A 22,156-nucleotide genomic window follows, 5' to 3' on the forward strand; every position below is an offset into this window, starting at 1 on the left:
ACGAAAAAAGAGACGAGGGGGAGGGTGATGGGGGTGATTATGGTTGCACTGAGCCCTATAGCCAAGGGGATCCAGTCTCTTGTTTGATTACAGTCTGACTGTGAAACAAGGCATATTAAAAGAATTATTACCCAGACATCACAATGGTCCCCCATCACTCCCTGACACCCGCCTTTGAGGAGATTTGTTTCACACAGGCCTGATTATTGTGTCTATGTGCGTTTCTCTAATCTATGCGTATGCGGGCTCGCATGACTCTTCGTGTCACACAGCTGCATGTGCCACCTCATGGATGCGTATCTGCGTGCAAGTGCGTGCAAAGTCCTCTGAAATAGACACCCCTCCATGTGTGCACGGCATTAAATATCAGTCCGCTTGGCACACTTAGAGTTAATGCTTGAAATGTGAGGCACGTACAGTACCGAGAGAGCTGCAAGGAGGAGGAAAAAAAGGAGGCTTTAGTCTGGCAGCTGCTATGTCTGTTCTCTATACTTTGGTGTCATTTTGTGTGTGAGGTTGTATATGAATGTGTACATGTGTTTATAAGCATGTCTTTGCTTGCGTGTGTATGTGTGGGAGTGCACTCCTGCTCGCCTGCCTGTGCCCATATGAATCAATGTGTTTATATTGTGCGAAAGAGAAATATTGGAGACAGCAGTAAATAACATAATCCAGCTATTAGCTTTTGTTCCCTAAGACATGGACGTATACTGTACCCCACCCTCACAAGGACATGACTCATGGGAAATTATACGAATTTTCTCTCAGCTTTCCTCATATTTACTGCTGATACACAAGCAATCATACGCCATGTTCCCCTCCACAGCTACAAATGCAGCGCAGAGTGAAAGACGTGTAATCCAATTTCCTTTGTGTATTATTGTTATTATTGGTAGATATCAAAATGCATCACAAACATATTATAAATCATCACACTATTTCATACTCAAGAACAGCTCCATTTCCATATGAACTTTAAAGCAAGTCTGTATCAGGGGGTATTGAGCCAAATGCATGTTGGAAACAGAGATATTTCTGCTGCAGCATTAGCAGAGGGAATAATTTACACGCTGTTTTTTCACAGTTCAACACCTTATTTCAATTAACCTATGATCTGTGCCCAACGACTTGAAAGCTGATGAGTTATTCATTTATTTTCCATCCACCAGATTCTCTTGGTCCCCTCGCAAAGACTGAGCACGGCGCTCTTCTGACTGCAGAAACAGACTTTGAATTATTTGAGGTTCCATTGACTTGTTAACTTTTTCTATTGCTTTTCCATTAGGAGGTGATTACCACCCAGGAGCCACGTTTCAGGGAACAAAAGACACGATTCTTCTCTCTCTCTTTCTCTCTCACTCTATTTTACCTTTTGCACTAAATAAGCCTCCCACAAAAACGCTAACAAAGAGACAAATCTCCTAATCAGCCCCGTTTCACATGAGATTATTCCATGACAGATGAGGGGACCGGCGAGATCTAATAATTCTTTTAACTTTTTATGTGGCAAATTAGCTGAAACAAATGCTAAATGTGTGTTCTCTTACCCTTTTTCCCTCCCATGCAAGATAAACAGCACCTGATAATGTGTATGAAACATTAACCTGATGAACAACCATGCGGTGCCTACTGAAAGTGAAGCCATTAAGCATAATACAAAAGACACACACGCTGTCGGTTCTCATTTGTCACCCCGGCATGACTACTGGGTCCCGGTAAAGTCTCATCAGGGCGTGTGTGTGTGTGTGTGAGTGTGTGTGCGTGCGTGCATGCCTACGTGTGTGTGCTCATTTCCTGAGAGCTGGCATGTATACATATGCTCTGACAACACTCGAAAAGCCGTGCTCCTCTCCTGGATTCCTGTCTCATTGTCTGTCATCAATCTCAGACCTATAACCCCAGTGGTAATAACAGAACCACTGAGATACATTCAAGTGCAACAATGTGTAGGCGTTGAATCGCACAAACAGGTTATGAATAAGTCTGTCCTGACTATTGGCGGTACTTTGGAGAATATCACTCCACGCGCTCACACTCTATGACAGCTAATTGAAGGTTCCCCTTGGGCAGAGTGCAGCAGAGACATAATAATCAAGGAGCCTGTCCTGGTTTCACTATATAGCCCAAATGTGGGATTTGCTTCTTTTGTCATAATCAAAGGACTATTGCACAGGGAAAGTATTCAGTGTGTTTCCACAGTGGGAAACTGAAATATTTGGTCCGTGCTATGAATAACAAAAGCTACAGAAAAGGCTGCAGCAGCACTACCAGCGGATCAGTGCCCATCGCTCACAGCCTGCTCTTATGAACTTATCCACTTACACATCTGTGTGAAGAAGTGACTGCCTGCGAGGAGTGTCCATTTTAATACCTATGGGTTAATTCCTCCCAGCTTTCATTGGATTAAATTAAACCAAGCCATGTCATAAAGGTAATAAGATTATTGTGTTGCTGGCACGATTATAGGCGGACACGCTATGTACACAGGAGCAGCAGTGGTCAGAGAGGTGGCATTGTTTGTGCACGAATCTCTCTGGGAAGCATATAGCCTACATTCACATTAGCCTTTTTCACACAGGAAAGAGGATTAGTTTGCATCACAAACATGAAATGAAGCCTCCCAACAGGATTATTTTAGCCTTTCTACTTATGTCCTTTTCATAATGTGTTTTGTTAATGAAGCTGTTTAATGTACAGCTGTATTTTATGACGGTGCACAACGATACAGCAACTTCTAGTGATGCCAGCACAGCTATTCTGTCTCGGGCAGCACAGACATTGGGTCAGCAAATCCAACTCACACCCTTTCCTCAAAGCCATCCAGTTTGCTAGAGGGCAATCCCTCTCCGAAGCTTCAGGAGAGCCAAACCCATTAGTTCTAGCCTTGTATTAACCCAGTGTAACATTAATTACTTCCACTGTTTTATTGTTGTTAGCAGGTAGCCAAAAAAAGGGAAAGGCATTAAAAACACTTCAAAGAGGTTTAATTGTTCATGTTGTTACTAGAGCGTGCAGTCTGACATCCCAGCGAGCCATGACAAGCAAGCACTCTTGAGTGAGGGGCGTAGACAAGATACAGTTGTTAGTTGACATGCTGAAGGAATGTGCTTGGATTACAGCAGATGCCTCTTTGATTTATTGGTTGTAGCTGCGAGCCCTTTATCTTAAATCATGCTGTCGAACAGCGATTCATTTTCATTTTATTTCTGTCTGGGTTCTAAACTCCCCACCCATTGAGACCGGGATCTTATCGTTATCATCTTTCATACTTTGGAAATGAGAAATCCAGAAAGGGCCCCATGGTTTCTTGGGGAACTTCTGGAGCTTTGCCAAACAAGCCTGACCCAGTTGTTTTAAGAGAAACAATGATGATAATTTGGACACTGTGCAATGTGGACACGCATTCATTTCCTTTAGACATTGCACGCTGTAGTGTGAAACTTGACCAGAAAGATATTTGTTTAGAGTGACTATTGCTTTCACCTCTGTGAGTCTTCACAACAAGTTGTAAAAAACAAAAAGAAAAAGGAAAAAAACAAGGTTTTATGGCAATAAAAGGGTACTGGTGCAGAATAGAGACAGGCATTTCTCCCAGCCAGCTAAATGCTAGTGCTGAAAGGACACTAAGCACAGGTTGTCTTTCAACCACTGTGACGGGCCGTGCAGCCGAGAATTTCACTGTGTTGAGTAAAAGGATACAGGTAGGGGAGGAGGGGCAAGAGGAAAGGAGGCTCGGGTAAAGCCAGCCAGCCAAATCTGCCTTCAGCTCAGTGTCAAAACAGCCAGTCAGCTGTGTACACCTTCATGTCACCTGCTTGTGTGTGTGTGTGTGCGTGCCGTGCATCTGTGTGTATGTTGTCCTACAGCCCCCACCGGGAGGGAGCACACAGAGTCATCTCCTCTGGTCAATAGAGCCTAATTCGCCACAGGTAGCAGCCAGCCTCAAAGACGATTTCCCTTCAGCTCAACTGTGCTGAAGCCTTTCATCCACACCGTGGGGCCTATGGTGATAGTAGCAGTGGTGTGTACTATGTGTGTGTGTGTGTGTTGGGGGTGGGGGGCTATCAGCCAAACCCATTATCCAATGGAGGCAATAGATATGAAGGTGTTGGTGCCTGGGGCCCGGCTGCCTGCCTCTCCTCCGATCCACTGAAAGACAGAAACGGTCCTCTCCTTCTCCAACTCGGGCCCTGTTGTCTCTAAATTTCCCTGTCATCGTTTTCTTTGTGTTCATCCGACGCCCCCAGCCCTCCACCCCTCCACCCCTCGGCCTCTCTCTCTCTGTATTCCCCTCATCCTGCCTCTGACTCCCTCCTCTCTTTGACTCTCCGTCGCCGTGTCTGTTCGATGATTTCACCAGAGGTTGTACTATACTGACAACGGCTGTGCTCAGCTCCAGCAGTGTAACAGCACCTCTTCACATTCTCTGCATGCTCTACAGGCAGCCTAATGGAGGAAATCAAAGTACTCAAATGTGATTAGATTCAGTATGCACATTGCATTCCAATCAGAGCTCCTTTGACTGATATAGCTTTTCCTTTTAAATTCCACCAACAATCTTTTTTTTTGGGTGGAGGCTGGGGTTGTTCTACTTTCTTTTTGCACTCGTGAGTGTGCCAGATTTATATCAAATAGTTAGTGTTTATCAACATTTCATCTATGAAACTCCCTCATGTTCGACTTTTATGATATGTAATTATAGTGCGGCTCACACTTCTCTGGTGTATCACATGAAAAATGTCTTCATAGTTTTTCCTTAGTGGCTCATGTTAAATGTAAGGAGTGCACTATTTTCTCCTTTCGTGGGACTGAAACATATTGTTTTTGCCGGGGGCATTGCATGAGTTACTGCGCACCTACTTTATCAGAGTATGAGTTGTAGGGAGAAACAAGTGTAAAATGAAGGTTCAGGCGCTATGGCTACACGTACAGGTTCTGTGTTGCTTTAGTGAAATTCAATCAGCCATTTCACGAAATCTCCCAGGCAAGAATGATTGCCAGGCAAGAGGATGTTACTGTAATTATTGTCTTGTTCGCTGCCGACTGAGTGCCTTGGATAAGCCATAGTCAACGGGAAGGCAAATACGCTTGTTGCACAAAGCACTTAGCAGCAATTTACACAACAGGATACTTGGATGTATAAGCATTACAGTGTTGAACATGTTGAGAAAAAAATTAGAAATGTTACTTACAGGGCACACTACTAAGGTTTTTGTGGTACATTAGGGCATCTGCCCACCAGGAGGTCAAGGTTTGAATACCTGCCAAACTATTCCCACTAAAATACTTGATATAATCCACTTTATATACCCAAGGGGTGCCACAGTAATGAAGCCACCTTAAGCTGCCACCGCAGGTCAAACTACCATTTGATTTTTATTTTTATGCTCAGCGCTGCATTGAGGTTTTCATAAAAACTGATAATTATGTGTCCCAGTGAGAATCAAACTCCATCTATCATAGAAGCGATAATGTTTTTCCCATTGGGCTGCTCACCATCACATAATACCGCTGCTCCACCCAAAATATAATGCCTCCCTACTCCTCCCTCTCCCCCTCTTTCTCTCTCTCTGTCTCTGTCTCTCTCCTCACAGCTCCGCCACTGTCAGAAGTCACCACGTCCCCTCAGCCTCTGAGAACTACAACCACCACCACAACAACCACAGTGCACCGGGGTGTGGCCAACACTACCACCACAACAGGGCTCAAGGAGGGCAGCAGGGGAGCGCCCAAGCTGCCTCCTGTGATTCCGCAGACTACTTCCCCTCCACCCCTGGAGTCCTTCCCTTTACCTGAGCGCTTCTGCGAGGCCACCGAGAAAAGAGACATCATGTGGCCTCAGACCCAGAGGGGAATGCTCGTGGAGCGGCCTTGCCCCAAGGGAACGCGAGGTAAACAGGGCTCCCTCTCACCTCAGGGCCGTGCGCTCGCTGTTTTTCAATATGACCTGAAGCGTCCCGGGAGAACATTTCCGAGTTTGTTAGATCTGTCTGATATTCTTGCATACACACGATCTTTTTTATCTGTAACAAGCACCCGTTTGAGTGGGTGCGCTGGGAATCGGCATCAAGTCAGTTTGTACTGCCGTTAGATTTTTAACTCATTCCGGGTCGAAACATGATTAGGCGAATCTGTAATGGTTGTGTTGCAGGGGAGCGGGCTCAGCTGTTCCTCTTGGAGCTTGCATGGAGATGCGCATCCCTCATTTGATTGTGTGTGAAATAAGGCCTAATTAGGATCAGGGGGGAAAAATTGTTACCACTTTGTAGCAAAAACAGACATGACAAGTTTTTTTCTTTTTTTTTTTCCTGGAAAGATTTTTCAAGAAAATTATTCCACAAAAACAAAACTAGTGACACTACGTGTCTGGAGATTACTGTATCCAATAATTTTGGTTTAATTTGTCCTCAGATGGCTTTTGAAACAGTCTTAGCAGGCTAACACTGTAGAAAAACAAAATATCTGCCAGGGCTGATATTTCTGTGCACACTAAAGCAGACTGTGGCTATTTGTATAACATTTCAAATTTCTATGTTCGTAAATTTGTTGCCTGGTTGTATTTACTCCCTTTTTTTTTTAAAGTTTACTCCAGCCTTGTCCTTTGTTGCCCCGTGAAGGACTTCATAGGGAAATAAATTTGATTTGACTTGATTAAACTTGACTACTCTGTTCTTGTTTTCCCTGACAGGCACAGCCTCTTATTTATGTGTCCTTACCACTGGGGCCTGGCACCCGAAGGGCCCTGATCTCAGCAACTGTACCTCCCACTGGGTCAACCAAGTAGCCCAGAAGGTTTGTATGAGCTCTGCCTCTCTGTTTTCCTTCTGAGCATAATGTGTTTCTTAAAAAACACAGAGGGGGTAGATGAAATTATAGAAACGCGTCCTTGTAAAAGGACTTTGACAATGCGGTAACTTCATCACTGCTGCAAAAATGGCAGTAAATCTGGTTCAGATTAGCTTGAAAGCAGTATTTGCAGTTTTTACAGACTTCTTTTATAGCTGACAAAGGCTAGCATCTGTAGTGAAACTGCAGGTGCATCAGTCAAAAGCGCTGCAAAATTATATGTTGAGGAAGCCGAGGCTCAAAAACTGCTTGAAAAAAGAGCATAAAACACAGAAAAGGTACAATAGATACTGTACATAGTAGTCGCATAAATGTAATTGTAGAAATTATTGGATTCAATTATTGGATTCAGGTTAAAAGCCTTTCACATGAAATGTTAACATTTTCTCTACCCTGTGTACAGTGTGTATCATTAACTGCATATGTCGCAGGCTGCTCACTACCTGTTTTTTAAACTTGCCACTCATTTGAAATTGAATAAAAAAAGAGAAAGAAAAGAAGCTGCTACCATGGCAACTTCTCCGGCATGAAGAAAACACTTTTTCATAACTGGCATTTCAAGGACTCATTCAAGTGTGATTTGATGTCAGAAACCGGGCTGTAAAGAACCATCCAAGTCTGTCTTCTTGCATTCTTGAGAACATTACTCACTCCCTCTCCCCCCCGCAGATCCGCAGCGGTGAAAACGCAGCTAACTTGGCCAACGAGTTAGCCAAGCACACCAAAGGCCCCATCTTTGCTGGGGACGTCAGCTCCTCTGTGCGCCTTATGGAGCAGCTGGTGGACATCCTGGATGCTCAGCTGCAGGAGCTCAGACCCAGCGAGAAGGATTCTGCAGGACGGAGCTTCAACAAGGTAACCTCATCCTCCCAAACCAGACATGCAAACAGAAAACAGAAAACGTGCTGTATTACATTAAATACTAACCCTCACCAATTCTCCCCGGCTGAACCATTCTGCAGTCAAAGTTTACATGGCTTATAGGAGCTTAACTGGGAAGTTAATACGTTTAAATGTCAAGTGCAAAACTCGATTTCTGCCTTTCAAAATAATGCAGCAATGCAGTTTGTAGTTGTCATTGTTTGTCACGTAGAGTCTGTCCTTTTTCTTTCAAAGTCAGGAAAGTTGTCAGACATACAGAGCAAAAACAAACAACAACAAAAAAATAGTGGCATGATTTTAGGCTGTGACAAGGAGCAGACATCTGTATTCATGGTAGTATTTGTACATTTGTTATAATGGCCATAGTTTGACTCTGCCAAGCGCAGTACTTCTGCGATGTGTCAGCAGGATTTTAGAGGAAAAATACTGCCATGGATGTGACCAGCGCTTTTTATTCTTCAGCTTTAGAGGTACGCAGGTCAGCGGCGCATGAAGACAGTGCACTGAGAGATGGGGACTGGCTCAAACTATCTTTGAATAGTGTGTTTGTATGTCGAGCGCTCAGTCAGGACCTTGTTCTCTAAATCCTTTTCCACAAGCTCATGAACCTGTACAAATTATGTCTCTATTTTTTATCTGTTCTTTTTCTTTTCCTGATAAAAAAAAAAAAATAGCTTCAAAAACGAGAAAGGACATGCAGGGCATACATGAAGGTACTGGAGCATTGCTTCTGCCCACTTTTGTCGCTGCCGCCCCCCACCCCTCCTCTGTTCCTGTGTCACTGTATATGCTCCTGCCCAGGTTCAGCAGCATGTTCCCCTCTGCACTGTCATGTACCCCCTCCCTGTGCTTCCTGCTTCTTTGAGTAATTGCCTTACACACAGACCAATCGCACCCAAAGTGCTTTCCAAGTCAAACTGAAGTCATCTCCAATTACTGAGGTGGCTTCTTGTGTATATGTGTCTCTGTGTTATTATCTCTCTTGCTCTCTATATGTTGGAAGCAATGGTGTATTTTGTTTTTCATCCTGTTTTTCCCTTTTGTAAGTGTTTACTCAAGATTGCACGTCTGGATGCATAACATCACAATTCAAACATCCTGTTTTTACATTCCTCTCATTATTCATTTGGTGAAGGATTTGCCGCTTTGTTGCTTTTTCTTTTTTTTTTCTTTTTTGAAAGCTTCCCTTCCATATAAAATGCTCATGGATATTGCATCTAACTCTGTACTCTGACTTAGTCAAATCTTTTCTTTCAAGAACCATCACCCGACCTTTCATCCCATATAATGCAGAAACTGTGTGTCGTGTTTCACAAGGACACAGCTTTTAGGTCATGGCAGTCATTTGTTTCATAAATTAAAGGTGCAAATCTTTAGCTCTCTCTGGTTAATAAGGTTAGTCAGGTCAAATCATTTTTTCCCCCTTTTTCATAGAACGCTATCAAGTAAGGTTCACACATCAAAGTATTTTGGCCACATATTTCTCTCTACCATTAGGGAGATCTGTGTCCTCCACCTGCCACCAAAGTCACCCCCCTCAATCCACATCTCTCCTGCGGGAGGGTATTAAAATGGATCGAGCTAATTACCCAGTCAACGGCCGTGTGCTCGTAAAAATAGAGAAGGGAAGAAGGGGAAAAAAATTCCATGTATGTAGTCTCTAAAAAATGTCATATCATCATTTTGGTTCTTAATGTCACAACATGTAGATTTAAAGTCAGAGGTAGTGACTGTGTCAGAGAGGCTTTTTGTCAATGTAAATGACAGCATTAATTTGACTAATGATGGCATGAGAGAATCTGGGACACAGATCGTCGAGTCAGCAGTATCTGACATCTGCCATACTTGACGCAACATCACATTAGCCACCCCTCCTCCCTTTCCGCCAGCCGTCACCGGCATTGATTACCTGATTAGATGCATTGATTTGATTGTATCCTGAAGAAACGTCTGCAGAAAGCGTGAAGCCGGGGAAAAAAAAATGTTTGCACAAAGGATACAGTTCAGTGACAAAAATGGAACATCACATGTTATGTTCTGCTTGCGGCCTCCTTGTGCGCCTTATGGTGCTTCATGCAGAACGACCTAAACTACACTGACTGTGCAGTAAAGATGGCACTTGACTACAATTTGACTGCGGATACAAAGTCAAAGAACAAGAAAGTTTCTACATCCTGCATGATGAACTTGAAATGAGAGAATTTGGATCATCAGGCCATCTCTTAATATCCTGCTACTGGACCGAGCTCATAGGTTCAATACACCGTGACCCCAGAGTCTCCAATTTCTCCTTCAGGATCAATGCAGTTTCTTTCTTATCCAGGAAATTTCTGTCTTTAATTATTCTTTTCATATATATGATGATTAAAAAAAGTAATTTTACTATCTTTATGTTTTTCTCCTACTCATTTTAATCCCCACAGATGTGATGCGTCATCCATTTCATTTCAGTGTCTGCATGTCACTGCTCATGCTTGCAAATCAATTCTTTTTTGAATATTTTTTCCAAGTTACTCAAGTATCTTTGTTTCTGTTTTGTGTGTGTATCTGTTTGTTTCTTGTATGGGCACAGGCCATCGTGGACACGGTAGATAATCTTCTGCGACCAGAGGCCTTGAAGTCCTGGCAGGACATGAATAGCACAGAGCAAACGCACGCAGCCACCATGTTACTGGATACTTTGGAGGAAGGGGCTTTTGTCCTTGCCGACAACCTCGTGGAACCTGCCTTTGTCAAAGTTCCTGCAGACAATATAAGTAAGTAAAGCCGAGGAGGTTGTGGTGTTCTGAATTGATGCGAGCTCAGTTAATTTGATTACTTTCAATTCATCCAGAGAGTAACTCTTGTGATAGGAAAACAAGGCCGCCACATAAAAAAAGGACTTTGTTTTCATAATAAGCGTTTAAACCTCGGGGGAACAGAAAAACAACGCATATTAGGTTTAACGAGTCGCTTACTGACAAAGTGATGAATATCAGACAATTAAATAGACTGGATTCTCTGATTGCGCACGCTTCGTTTATAAATGTTTGCGTCTAGACCTTGTAACTCTATACATTAATGTGAACATTAGCCTGCTGTGGAGTCAGAAAAAGTCCATTGTTTATCCACAGCCTCGTCTTCCTCCCCTCATTTTCTTCAGCTGTTAGACCATATAAGGAAGGCTTCTCCTTGGTTGTTGTTTTCCCAGCACTGTTTTATTGGTGAAGAGTCCCACTTGAATAAAATGATCACTTTGTGATTGACGTAATTATTGTGAAGCTCATTGTTTGAGTTGTTGTTATGTCCTTTGGGCTCTGCAACATTTCAGTCTTTGTAGAAATATGAATAAGAAAGTTTCGGCGTCAATGGGCTCCACTATTTTGTGTTTCATGCCCTTGAATCTGAGTCCCGTAATGACTGATATCTCATTCTCTTTTCTCCTCATCTTTCTTCTCCAAAACCCCCCTGCTGCCTCTCTGCACCTGGCAGTCCTGGATGTGTATGTACTCAGCACGGATGGCCAAGTTCAGGATTTTAAATTCCCACAATCCAGCAAGGGCGGTATCTCAATCCAGCTCTCAGCCAACACTGTCAAGCTCAACAGTCGGAATGGTAAGCTCTCTTCAGTGTAATATAAGAAAAGAGAATAACTTGGTCAAGGTAACTGTGCTTACTCTGAAATGAAGAGGAAGCGTGTGTTCACTGTGTGGGGAAATGTGTGACTTATTCCTGTTTCTTTGAAACAGTGAAAGTTCTGTGTGTAAGGAGGAAGAGAGGCCACGTTTAAAAGCTCATACCTGCACTTTTGTTTGTGTTTAAATAATAGCCATCTTTTTGTGCCTAATTTCTGCAGTTCTGTCTTCATCCATTTTTCAATTTTCTCTGGGATCTTCTTTTCTTCATCCTCTTGATGTCTGTCACTCAACAGGAGTTGCCAAGCTGGTTTTCGTCCTCTACAAAAACCTGGGCCAGTTCCTCAGCACGGACAACGCCACCATCCAGATGGCCAACGAGGCTTACGGCCGCAACGTGTCGGTCGCCGTCAACTCTGACATCATTGCTGCCTCGCTCAACAAAGAGTCCAGCCGTGTATTCATTAATGACCCGGTGATTTTTACCCTGGAGCACATTGATGTGAGTCTGCCCCGCTGGAATGAATGGAGAGGTCATATTAAAAAACTCCAGGAGGGAACATCCAGAGTAGACAGAGATCTGCAATTTGAATTGTAAATGTCTGGCTAGGTCAGTCGGCAGTTTATTTAAGTCATTGAGCATCAAATTAAAGGAGTCTTTAGAACCTAAGTGAATTCTTAATGAAAACTAATTCTTTAATCAACATTGGGATATAAATGATACCCATTTTCTTTTATAGTGGGGGGAATTAACTCCTAGATTAGCTGTACAATCTAGGATGAAATTACTGGAGCACCAATTATCTTTCGTCTTTTAAAGTTGTCACTTGAGTTCCCAGAGGGCCATGCGTGACTCCATTCTTTATCAGAGAAATTGTGCAATTCCAAGACATGCCGTCAAACAATTACGCTTCTCTGTTATTAAGGCCTCGTATACACGACCATGCTTCGGTTGATTTGGCAAGCATGTGCCAAATGAGATACAACATATGAATTGCTTCATGAGAGCTGTGAAGTGAAAAATCCTCATCCATATCAGTGTGGAAAAAATACTTTGTATGAGTAGGGGGTAAATGGCCTCTGTGTTCTACATGTACTTCAATTTCAGGCAGTCAATTATTTGGACACTTAACCATATCTCTTGTTATCTGCAGATGGAGCACTACTTCAACTCCAATTGCTCCTTCTGGAATTACTCTGAGAGGAGTATGATGGGCTACTGGTCCACCCAAGGCTGCAAACTCCTGGATTCTAATAAAACACACACCACCTGCTCCTGCAGTCATCTCACCAACTTTGCCATCCTCATGGCGCACCGTGAAATCTCCGTATGTCACCTCTATTGTTTCCTATTCACCTTTAAGTTTCCTTTTCAACTCAGTTACTCAAACTTAGTTCCACAAGCAGCTTCAGTCCTCACTGAGTTTTGTTCTCTGATTACGAGCCCATCTAAGAAGGTAGCTGAGTATATAGATATGGTATAGCTGTAGAGATAAATAAATATTTCATCTGCACAGTCTAATTGTTTTTCATTTGGCTTTCTGTCCTTTGCCCCTCAAAGGTTAATGGCAGAGTCCATGAGCTACTTCTAACTGTCATCACCCGTGTTGGCATCGTGGTGTCCCTCGTCTGCCTCAGCATCAGCATCTTCACCTTCTGCTTCTTCCGGGGTCTGCAGAGCGATCGCAACACCATCCACAAGAACCTGTGCATTAATCTCTTCATCGCAGAGTTAATATTCCTAATTGGTATCGATATGACGGAACCCAGGGTAAGCTGAAACGATTGCACCCTATTGATTTGGTTTTGATTCATTCCCCTCTCACTCTATCTGCCCTCTTCCCCCAAAAATGAGACAAAAGACCCTTTCAGAGTGAAATTGATGAGTTTTTAAGCATTGTTTGTTTCTAACCTTCCCTGCTTGTCCCTGACACAACATGAGTGGGACAGCACCATTAATATAGATTACTAAGGGGCCATGTCTTCCACTTGACAGGTCTTTTTTCCTCTATCACTTAAAGGCACAGTTACCATGGTTGAGCCTGCAACCGTCACAGTTTTTCCTTCTCTCACCTTCGTTCTCGCTTTAGTTTCTAGAAGCACAAAAAAAATAAATTCTGTGTACAGGTGGGGATCAGAGCTTCCAGTGCCGCGCTATGTGATTAAATCTACTAACTCCAACCTTAAAACACAAATGGCATTTAAATTTCTGCCGTGCTGATGGAGGACTAAAGCTGTGCATAGTCAGAGCCCATGTGGTGAATGAATATTCATTACCGTTTTTCATCAGTTTCACTGGTATGTGTTGCGCCGAACGGGTGAGGCAGCAGCGTCTTTTCAGGAGGTTTTAATAAAAGACAGGATATATGATATACAATTTTCAATAAAGAAATACTATAGAGACACTGCTTGTCATGTTTAAATCATTTTTGTAGCGCCATATAATCACAGTTTTATTTATTTATTAATTCTTTGAATAAATGATCATATTGCATATTGCTGTTTTACCTCGGATGCATATTTATTTGATTTTCTCAACGGGGCTTTTGTTCTGACTCAGATTGAATGTGCCATCATTGCGGGGATCCTTCATTTCTTCTTCCTGGCTTCCTTCTCCTGGATGTGTCTTGAGGGGGTACAGCTGTACCTCATGCTCGTGGAGGTCTTTGAGAGCGAATACTCACGGAAAAAGTACTACTACGTGTCTGGTTACCTCTTCCCCGCCATCGTGGTCGGCGTTTCGGCAGCCATCGACTACGGGAGCTACGGGACCGACAAAGCGTAAGTGCAGCTTTCTGAACAAATCCTTGGAAATGCAGAGCAGACCTGCTGGATGCTGCACTGTGTGAGCTTACCTGCTGTGTCTGTATGTGGCAGCTTTTGGAAAGTAATCTACTCATCGTTTCTGCCAGCACCTTGTGTGCATCCCTGGAGACGGCACCAAAACATTTGAGCTCCTTTTGCCAGGGATGGGCAGCTGTTCAATTTTTTATGTCATTTGAAAGTGGCTGACAGACTCAACACTGTGGTTTCAGGAGGGGCCACGGCTACATTAATGCCTTTCTGCTCAAAGACCCTCCAGTGACCTCTTGTTTGTAAATGCTCCCTTAAAGAGCACTGTGCAGAAAAAGCCTTTTACTCAGATTAATGGCCATATCTCAGCTAAGACCCAGCTATCAAGAGGGGCTACTTGGGGTCTTGCCTCTGTTTTGTACATCTGTATTAATGTTCAGCCAATGAAAGGAGCATTTGTTAAATATTTAGTCGAAATTACTCATTCAGTGTCTCTCAAAAATGAATTTCTTTTGAATAATTTCAGCCGCAGGACCTTGAAAACAACACTGGTATTGTTTTGTATGCTGCTCCAGTCTGAAGTGTGTGTTTCTCTGTCATAGGTGCTGGCTAAGTGTGGATAATCATTTCATATGGAGTTTTATAGGACCTGTCACCTTTATCATCATGGTAAGCTGCTTTTTTATATATTTTTTTCTTTGAATACTGAGACTGACAGAGCGAGGAAGGGACTGAGAGGGTGAACGAGATGCTGCAGATAACGGAAGTGAGATGGTTGAACTGAAGGGGGGAAAGTCAGCAAGATTTTTTTTCCTCTGTGATGACAGGTTAATTTTGCAGCAAAGACAGATTTAGCGGCATCCTTCAATTCTCTCTGCTTCTCACCGGCTGACAAGGATCAGGATTTGATAGTATACTTTTTTTTTAATGCATTTACACAACTCCCGTGAAGTCTCACACTGCAGATGCTGCCAAATGGCCTTCAGGTTTACTATTTATGATATAGTGGGGAGAAAAATAAAGATTAAAAATGGCCTCAGAGCTCAGTTTTACAGCACATACATAGAGTAAGATGGCACCGTGAGATTTTACAGCTCCTTTTTTCTTACCCCCCTGCACCTGCCTCCTTTTGTTGGCCTGCCTGTAGTAAATAGCAGATGACGGTGTTGGGAAAAAGAAGAAAAGGCAAAGGCACCTCTCTGTTTGGTCAAGGACCGTCAGGGGTGAAGGACATATACCATATCATATTGACATATGTCCTATTGAGGCATGCAATTATTTACTGGTCATGACATTATTATCTCCTGCTCCATCAGAGAAGCTCAGAAGAATGAGACCTTAGGGAGTCTTACCTCCATGTGCAAAAAAAGAAGAGAACGAAATAGCAGGTGGTATCGCTCAGATATATCCACTCCACCACACCATGTATTGCTTTGCCCTCATGTGCACCACCATGGGAAAGGGAAGCTCTGCACACTTGTCTTGCTGCTGTGCAGGGAGGATGGGTGGTATTTGTTCAGTACCGTGTTCATTATCCAGCATAATGGCAAGTACTGTATCTACAGATGCAGTGACCTCTGTTGAACATCAAACTGACACTGAAAATATACTGGAGAGAGAGGGGCACCCATGTCAAATTCCAGTGAGTCTCTGCACACAACTGGAAGCCACACTAGGAGCTTTCAAAGTAAAGATATAATACAGCCCTTTGTCTGTGTGGTAACAAAATAAATAAAAGACGAATCTCCTCACTGGACTGCATTTCACAGTTCCCTCAAAGAGGGACAGTGCTACTCCATGTAGCATTTAAAAATGGAGGAGGAAGTGCACAGAAAACCTGATGTCTCTCCATTGAACTGAAATGTCTGAGTAAATGCTTTAGTTGTTTTTTTTTGTTGTTTTTTTTGTTTGTTTTCACAGATTTTTTTTTCTTCTCCTCCGCAACCGCTTTGAATGTGTGAGCTTATAATTTAGGAAAAGCTAACACTGTATTAAACCAAACACACATATCGCCTTGTCTCAGCAAATGCTTTGTCAGGCACACAGGAGTTAGTTTCCTCTCCCTAAATTGGACCCTCATTGTTTTCCAATTGTGTGTTGCTTCCATAACGATTTACATGAAAAATGCGTCTGCGGTGGAAATGATGATCAGGATCCCGGTGGTGATGACCGCAGAGATAGAATCATGACCCTGTGAGGAGCTAATGTATTGTAGCAGAGCTAATGTGTGACAGGAATGAGGTGTTTTTGTGCAGCACTGGCTCAGGACTTTATGCACTGCTCCTCTGATTCTGTGCAACAATTGACTCAAAAAGACAAAGTACTGTGGAAAGGAGCATCTCAGGGGAGCAGGCAGGAGCAAGGTTTGTCTACACCATCCGTGACCCTGGTTTCTCTACAAATTGGCTTTGTCCTTGTCAATGAGGGAGAGAGAGAGAGAAGGAGAAAAGGCACACAAGCAAGGAAAAAAAAAATTTAAAAAAGGGAGAGAAAACGTTGCTGCTTTGGCTCATGTCTGGATTCTTGGCACCCCGGCCATGTGTGCGTCAAGTAACACTAGTTGTGACCTAGGGTGGTCATGCTTTTTTCTCATCCTTTTGTGTCTTTTTTTTCTTTCTACTCTTAGCTTAAGCAGGTCCTAAACAGTGACTGAAAACTAAAGCTGGGGGAAGGCATTTAGATCCTTGTTCTGAGGCGGAGGTTGCTCTGTCTCTGGGCGCAGGGGGTATTAGCTCCATGAAAGGCGAACATGGAAGTAATGAGTGGTTTGGGGGGGGGGGGGGCATTAGTATGCTTGAGATAGCTTCAACACAAGGCCTCTTGGATCATGACATGTCGCAAGCAGTTCTTATCATCAGGACAGCTCCATCTGCACCTTTAATATTTTATCCCCAGCAGTTCATTCGGAGTTCAGTGTGTACACACACAGTCCACTTCAGAAAAAGCTTTCTCCTCGGTCCCAGTGTGGCGAGGTGCTTCTGCATGGCTTGCAGTGATGATTCAGAGACAGAGAGACAGAGTGAAGGATGGAGGGAAGGCAGCTCGGCTCTTGCGATGGGGATCCCCCCGGGAAGGGCTGCGAAAGCATGTCGGTGGGGGTAGGAACATGTGCCGTGCTGCTAGGTTACTTTAAAGCACTGTGTCCCTCTCCTCTGTCTCATTGGATCCATGTCACCACTCCAGGCTGTGTGAAAGGGTTTTTCAAAAAGTCCTCGCCCTCCTGCCCCCTCCTCCCCACCTTCCCTCCCTCCTTCCCTGCCTCGCTCCCCCCTCCACACCACTGTCTGACTCATGCAGCCGGCTGATAGAAATAATGGCTGATAGCTGCGAAACAAAACATAGTTTCAGTGCTGTCTGTGATATAAAAGAAGGTTCACGATTCTGGGTTTTTCTTTTCATTTCTGTCTTTCTTTTATTTTTTTTCCCTCTAGTCGTCCCTCTCTTTTACTGCCTGGGTTATTGTGAGTGGCTCCATGAGTTGATTGCATGTGGAGGGGTGATGTATTGATCACAGGCAGTCTTTTGATAGCAGTGTGCACCAGAACACGGATAATTTCTGTTCAAGAGTGAATGGCCATGGTCTGAGTCCAGCTCACAAAGGTCATTCATTTATTTCATGCCTTCATATTGGCAATGCGTCTCGATTTTCCTTTTCACCAGTATGATAACACTGAAACACACTGTTTGCGAGGCTCACCTGGAAAGAAATTATTTTTTATTTTTTAAAAAGCTTTTGTCATTGCAAATGTGTTTCTTTGTAGGTACTCGCACACACGCGCAGATACAGTAGCTTACATATATTTGTCGGCTGTATTTTCATATTTGTCTGATTCTTTTGATATGCACTATTGGAGGCACACATTTCAATTTTTCTTTCTCAGATATTCCCTGACATTATTTATACATGCCTGGCTTGCGGTGCAAACACAGTCTGCTTCGTCTGCTGTGAGTGCATGTACATGCTGTGTCAGGGACTAGTTTGCCCCAGAATAAATGTTTTTGAAGTAAATTATTTGGAGCGGCTCCTTGCTGGCCCATCCAGCCTTTGTGTCTCTAAATCACGGTATTGATTTTTAAGGTACCGAATAAATGCGCCCAGAAACACAGCACATAGTATCCTTGTCTCAACCTGATATGTGCCACTGGCTCCCTTAAGATTTAATACATTAAAACAAGAAAGCAAGCGCTCTCTCTCTCTCTCTCTCTCTCTCTCTCTCCCTCTCTCTCTCTCTCTCCCTCTCTCCCTTTCTTTTCTCTTTTCATCTGTCCGCACACAAGAATTGAACAAAATATACCATGTTCCCTCCAGTCTTCTGTAGCTGGCTATACCTTATAATATTTCACTATGTGCATAAAATGATATGCAGTTGTTTTGTACAACAAGAGGGTCTCTTATTTCTCCTGCTACTTTCATTCCCTTCTGCCTTTGCCAGACTGCTGCTGTGTGGCTGTTTCTTTCCTTTTTTTTTTTTTTAACTGTGATGGATTTTAATGCATTTCCATGCTCTTATTGATATAGAATGACACTAAATTTGGCGCCAGTCGGCCAGTCTGAGCCTGGCTGGAACGATAGATGTTTATTGGATTAGTCTGTGGACATGCGGAGATTTGAAGGCTCTCCTCTTTTAATATATTTTATAGACAAATTAACAGTTTTTTTTTTCTTCTGTCTGCTATATCTTCACTCGTATATCTTCATGGATTAACACCGCCATTACTCTGTTTTGACAGCTCAATCTCATCTTCCTGGTCATCACAATGTACAAAATGGTGAAGCACTCCACCACCCTGAAACCAGACTCGAGCCGACTGGAGAATATAAAGTAAGTAAAGCATCACAAGCTCAACTCCCACATTCTCTCGCTTATCAGCAATATAACACTGCAGCTATTCTGCCACCACCCCCAGGAAGACTTGGGCTCTTTTACTCATGAGGTAATGATTAAAAAAAAAAAAAATTAAGAAAATGCATTACGTCTCCCACCTCCAAGCCAAGTTTCTGTAGCGTGAGAATGATTAAAACATTGAAATATATGTCTTTTTTTCGGGGGAGGGGTGCTGGTTTTTGAATGGTTTCAGAACAAATGGAACATTTAACAGAAGGTTTCATTATTTCTGACTCGAGATATTTCAAATGTAATAGAGATTAGAGTGAGACTTTTTGGCCTGATTTGCCATCATGATGACTACATGCACTCATCACAGACGTCTTTTTGTCCTTTGTTGTTTTGCTCCAAGCAACTAGCCACAGAACTGCACTGCAATGACACACATCATTCTGAAGGCTGCAACTTAACTATGCACTGTTGGCCCTGGTAGGGTGGGGTACAGTGGAACAGCTACCATGTGTGTTTGCCGCTGGAACATGTCAAACCTTTTTTTTTTTTATAGATCCCAGCTCCTAGTCCCAGAAAAGAAAATTCCCTACACAACCACCCGACCACCACCCCTCTCCACCATCCCCCCCTGCCCTCTGGTTTAGCTTTCTGAGTTGCCTCAACATTTATGATGTGTTTTGCTTCGGGAAGAAAAGTTTTCCGAAGCACTAATTGTTTTGTTTTGGGTTTTTTTTCTTCTTGAACTTATGTGAAAACAATATTTATTGGAGTTTACTGCAAGCTGAATTTCAGGACCTCTTCCATTCTGGGGTCATATGTTTTTGTTTCTCACAGAGACATAGCCCCATCTCACTTTGCAACCATTATATTTCCACTTCCTCGACTTGGTGTAGAGGCAGACTTGCTGCTATTTTTACCCAGTGTTTGTTATTTTTCATTTTTCCTTAATGAATGTGTGCAACATTACAGCTCTGTGGTGAAACTGCAATCAGTAAGGAACAGTCAGAAAGGGGCTTATTTAGATTCCTTGGTTTATTTGAGATGGACGACTCCTTTATCAAGGAAACCACAACAGAACACATTGACCCAACATGGCACTCTCACACTGGTGTGCCATTTGCACTCGGTTGTTCATAATGATTTCTTCTTAGGCTTGTTTATGCTGCAGAACTACATTGTGTATTAATAGCTGTTTCTCTGTGGTCTCTTTCTCTGTGTTTTGCGTGCCAAAGTTTGGTCTGAGCTCAGTTTAGCACCAGTGTCATTGCATGTTGCATGTGAAGGCAAAGTTAACGCGCACCCTCTCCTTTCTCTTCTCCTATCATTCTCCTCCTCTCTCTGTTCTGCCATCCACACCAGTAATTATCGCGTTTGTGACGGCTACTATAATACCGATTTGCCTGGGTAAGCTTTCGCTATACACCTCAGATAATTTTATCCACACAACACCACCCACGCACCCACAACAGCATAACATGCAAATTGCACCACAGACAATGTGCACTGACCAAATGCTTTATACAGAATCTTGTAATTGAATCATTAATAGAAAAAAATAAATAGAAAAAACATACAACTTTCTCGTTAGACCCTTAATTTCATTACCCCCCGTCATCTCCCTTGGATCAAAGTTGAAGATATCTCACTCAAACTAACCCACGCTGTTCTGCGCTCTGATCTAATTGTGTTTCTCTCTTCCTGCTTATCATGCTCTCTAGCTATGAAGATAATAAACGGTTTATCAAGTAAGCACACGTTGCCCAGAAGCCTCCTCTTCAGCTTGTAGTTTATTCTCTCTCCTTGTTTTATTCTTTCTTTCTTTTTTATTTCCTCCTTTCTTTTTCTTTCTCTGGCCGGTTCATCCTCTCCCAAACTGCAGCTTCAAAGCTCCTCATCCAGTTTCCATGTGACTGTTCACTTTCACCACGTCCATCATCTTGAAATCCAGTGGCGTGGTTGTTGTTGTTGTTGTTGGTGTTGTTGTTTTTGTTGCTGTTGTGTGTTTGAGTCTTTGAACTGTGACCACTGCTGGTGTCTGAAGGCTCCACAGGACCTTCACACACAAAGCAGGGAATCTCTCTTTTTCCTTCTCGTATGCCTGGTTCTCCAGTTCTAACACACTCACTAGATAATATTTGGTGTGTTATAGTATTAACTGATTTTTAGCTTATTTTGAATCAAGCTGTGCTCTCTGATTGTGATGTTCTAACATATGAAGTTATTTACAGAAATCCAGATCAGGGTTTTTCTTCCTTCTTATCTGTTTGTGTGATTTGCCATAGGTTTAGTGTCATTATTCTGTTACTGAACGCCTCTCATGCTGGGTTTGTCTTCTGCTTGTGTTTGTTTCTTGCCGTTCTTTAGATCCTGGGTCATGGGAGCCTTTGCCCTGCTGTGTCTGCTGGGTCTGACATGGTCCTTCGGTCTCTTCTTTATCAACGAGGCCTCTATTGTCATGGCATACCTCTTCACCATATTCAACACTTTCCAAGGGATGTTTATATTCATCTTCCATTGCCTCCTCCAGAAAAAAGTAAGTTTCTTGCTATCCACGGTGCTCAAAAACGAGGCGGTTTCTCTTTCAAGGTTAAAGGCTTCTGGATTCAAGCAGCCAAGGCTGAACCTTCACATCGGCATGCAGGATTCACCAAGCAGCACCGCGCGCTGATATAAAGAACAAACACGGCTTGCTTCAAGATCTTGGTTAAGTCATATGTAAAGTCAACATTGTATGTAAACACGCGGGTATTTGCTCACGCAGGTCCGCAAAGAGTACAGCAAGTGCTTCCGCCACACGTACTGCTGCGGAGGGCTGCCAACTGAGAGCTCCCACGGTTCTGCAAAGACCTCCACCACACGAACCAGCGCTCGCTACTCCTCTGGTACACAGGTAGACCAGCAGCTTCACACAGTCAGAGACTCAGCGACTGAAGAACACGCTGTACGCACACACTCACACACACACACACACTATAATACAGCTCATTTATATTGTTGTGATTGTGACAGTTGTTCATGAGAGTGTACTTTAATCATGAGTATGTAGGTTTTGCATAAAAAAGAAGTTGTGCATCATGTGTTTTAGCTTCAGAGGTAGATCAAGAGACACGAAACTAATGCTACAATTTACAAGCAGCATCTGTTGTACTGCATGAGTACCTTTCTTCTGTTCTGCCCCTATAG

General features: G+C 43.1%; 1 protein-coding gene across 34 annotated transcripts in view; it reads left to right on the forward strand.

Annotated features, from left to right (window-relative positions):
• adgrl2a (adhesion G protein-coupled receptor L2a) overlaps positions 1-22,156 on the forward strand; it is a 197,003-nt gene that overhangs the window by 167,046 nt on the left and 7,801 nt on the right. For 14 of the 34 annotated variants that reach the window (XM_085774503.1, XM_085774475.1, XM_085774480.1 and 11 more), the window contains 14 exons: positions 5,595-5,891; positions 6,689-6,792; positions 7,516-7,701; positions 8,403-8,441; positions 10,301-10,484; positions 11,200-11,322; positions 11,639-11,844; positions 12,497-12,670; positions 12,904-13,113; positions 13,903-14,123; positions 14,738-14,804; positions 18,867-18,958; positions 21,338-21,506; positions 21,735-21,863. In XM_085774503.1, the coding sequence (XP_085630629.1) occupies positions 5,595-5,891; positions 6,689-6,792; positions 7,516-7,701; positions 8,403-8,441; positions 10,301-10,484; positions 11,200-11,322; positions 11,639-11,844; positions 12,497-12,670; positions 12,904-13,113; positions 13,903-14,123; positions 14,738-14,804; positions 18,867-18,958; positions 21,338-21,506; positions 21,735-21,863 (2,201 nt within the window). Of the gene's footprint in view, positions 1-5,594; positions 5,892-6,688; positions 6,793-7,515; positions 7,702-8,402; positions 8,442-10,300; positions 10,485-11,199; positions 11,323-11,638; positions 11,845-12,496; positions 12,671-12,903; positions 13,114-13,902; positions 14,124-14,737; positions 14,805-18,866; positions 18,959-20,332; positions 20,378-21,337; positions 21,507-21,734; positions 21,915-22,156 lie in introns of all 34 variants that reach the window. The other 20 variants (XM_085774490.1, XM_085774489.1, XM_085774481.1 and 17 more) reach the window with 6 other exon arrangements.

Source organism: Trachurus japonicus, chromosome 4 (genome assembly GCF_045865225.1).
Source record: "Trachurus japonicus isolate A0001 chromosome 4, Traja_1.0".
NCBI classification, from domain to species: Eukaryota; Metazoa; Chordata; class Actinopteri; order Carangiformes; family Carangidae; genus Trachurus; species Trachurus japonicus.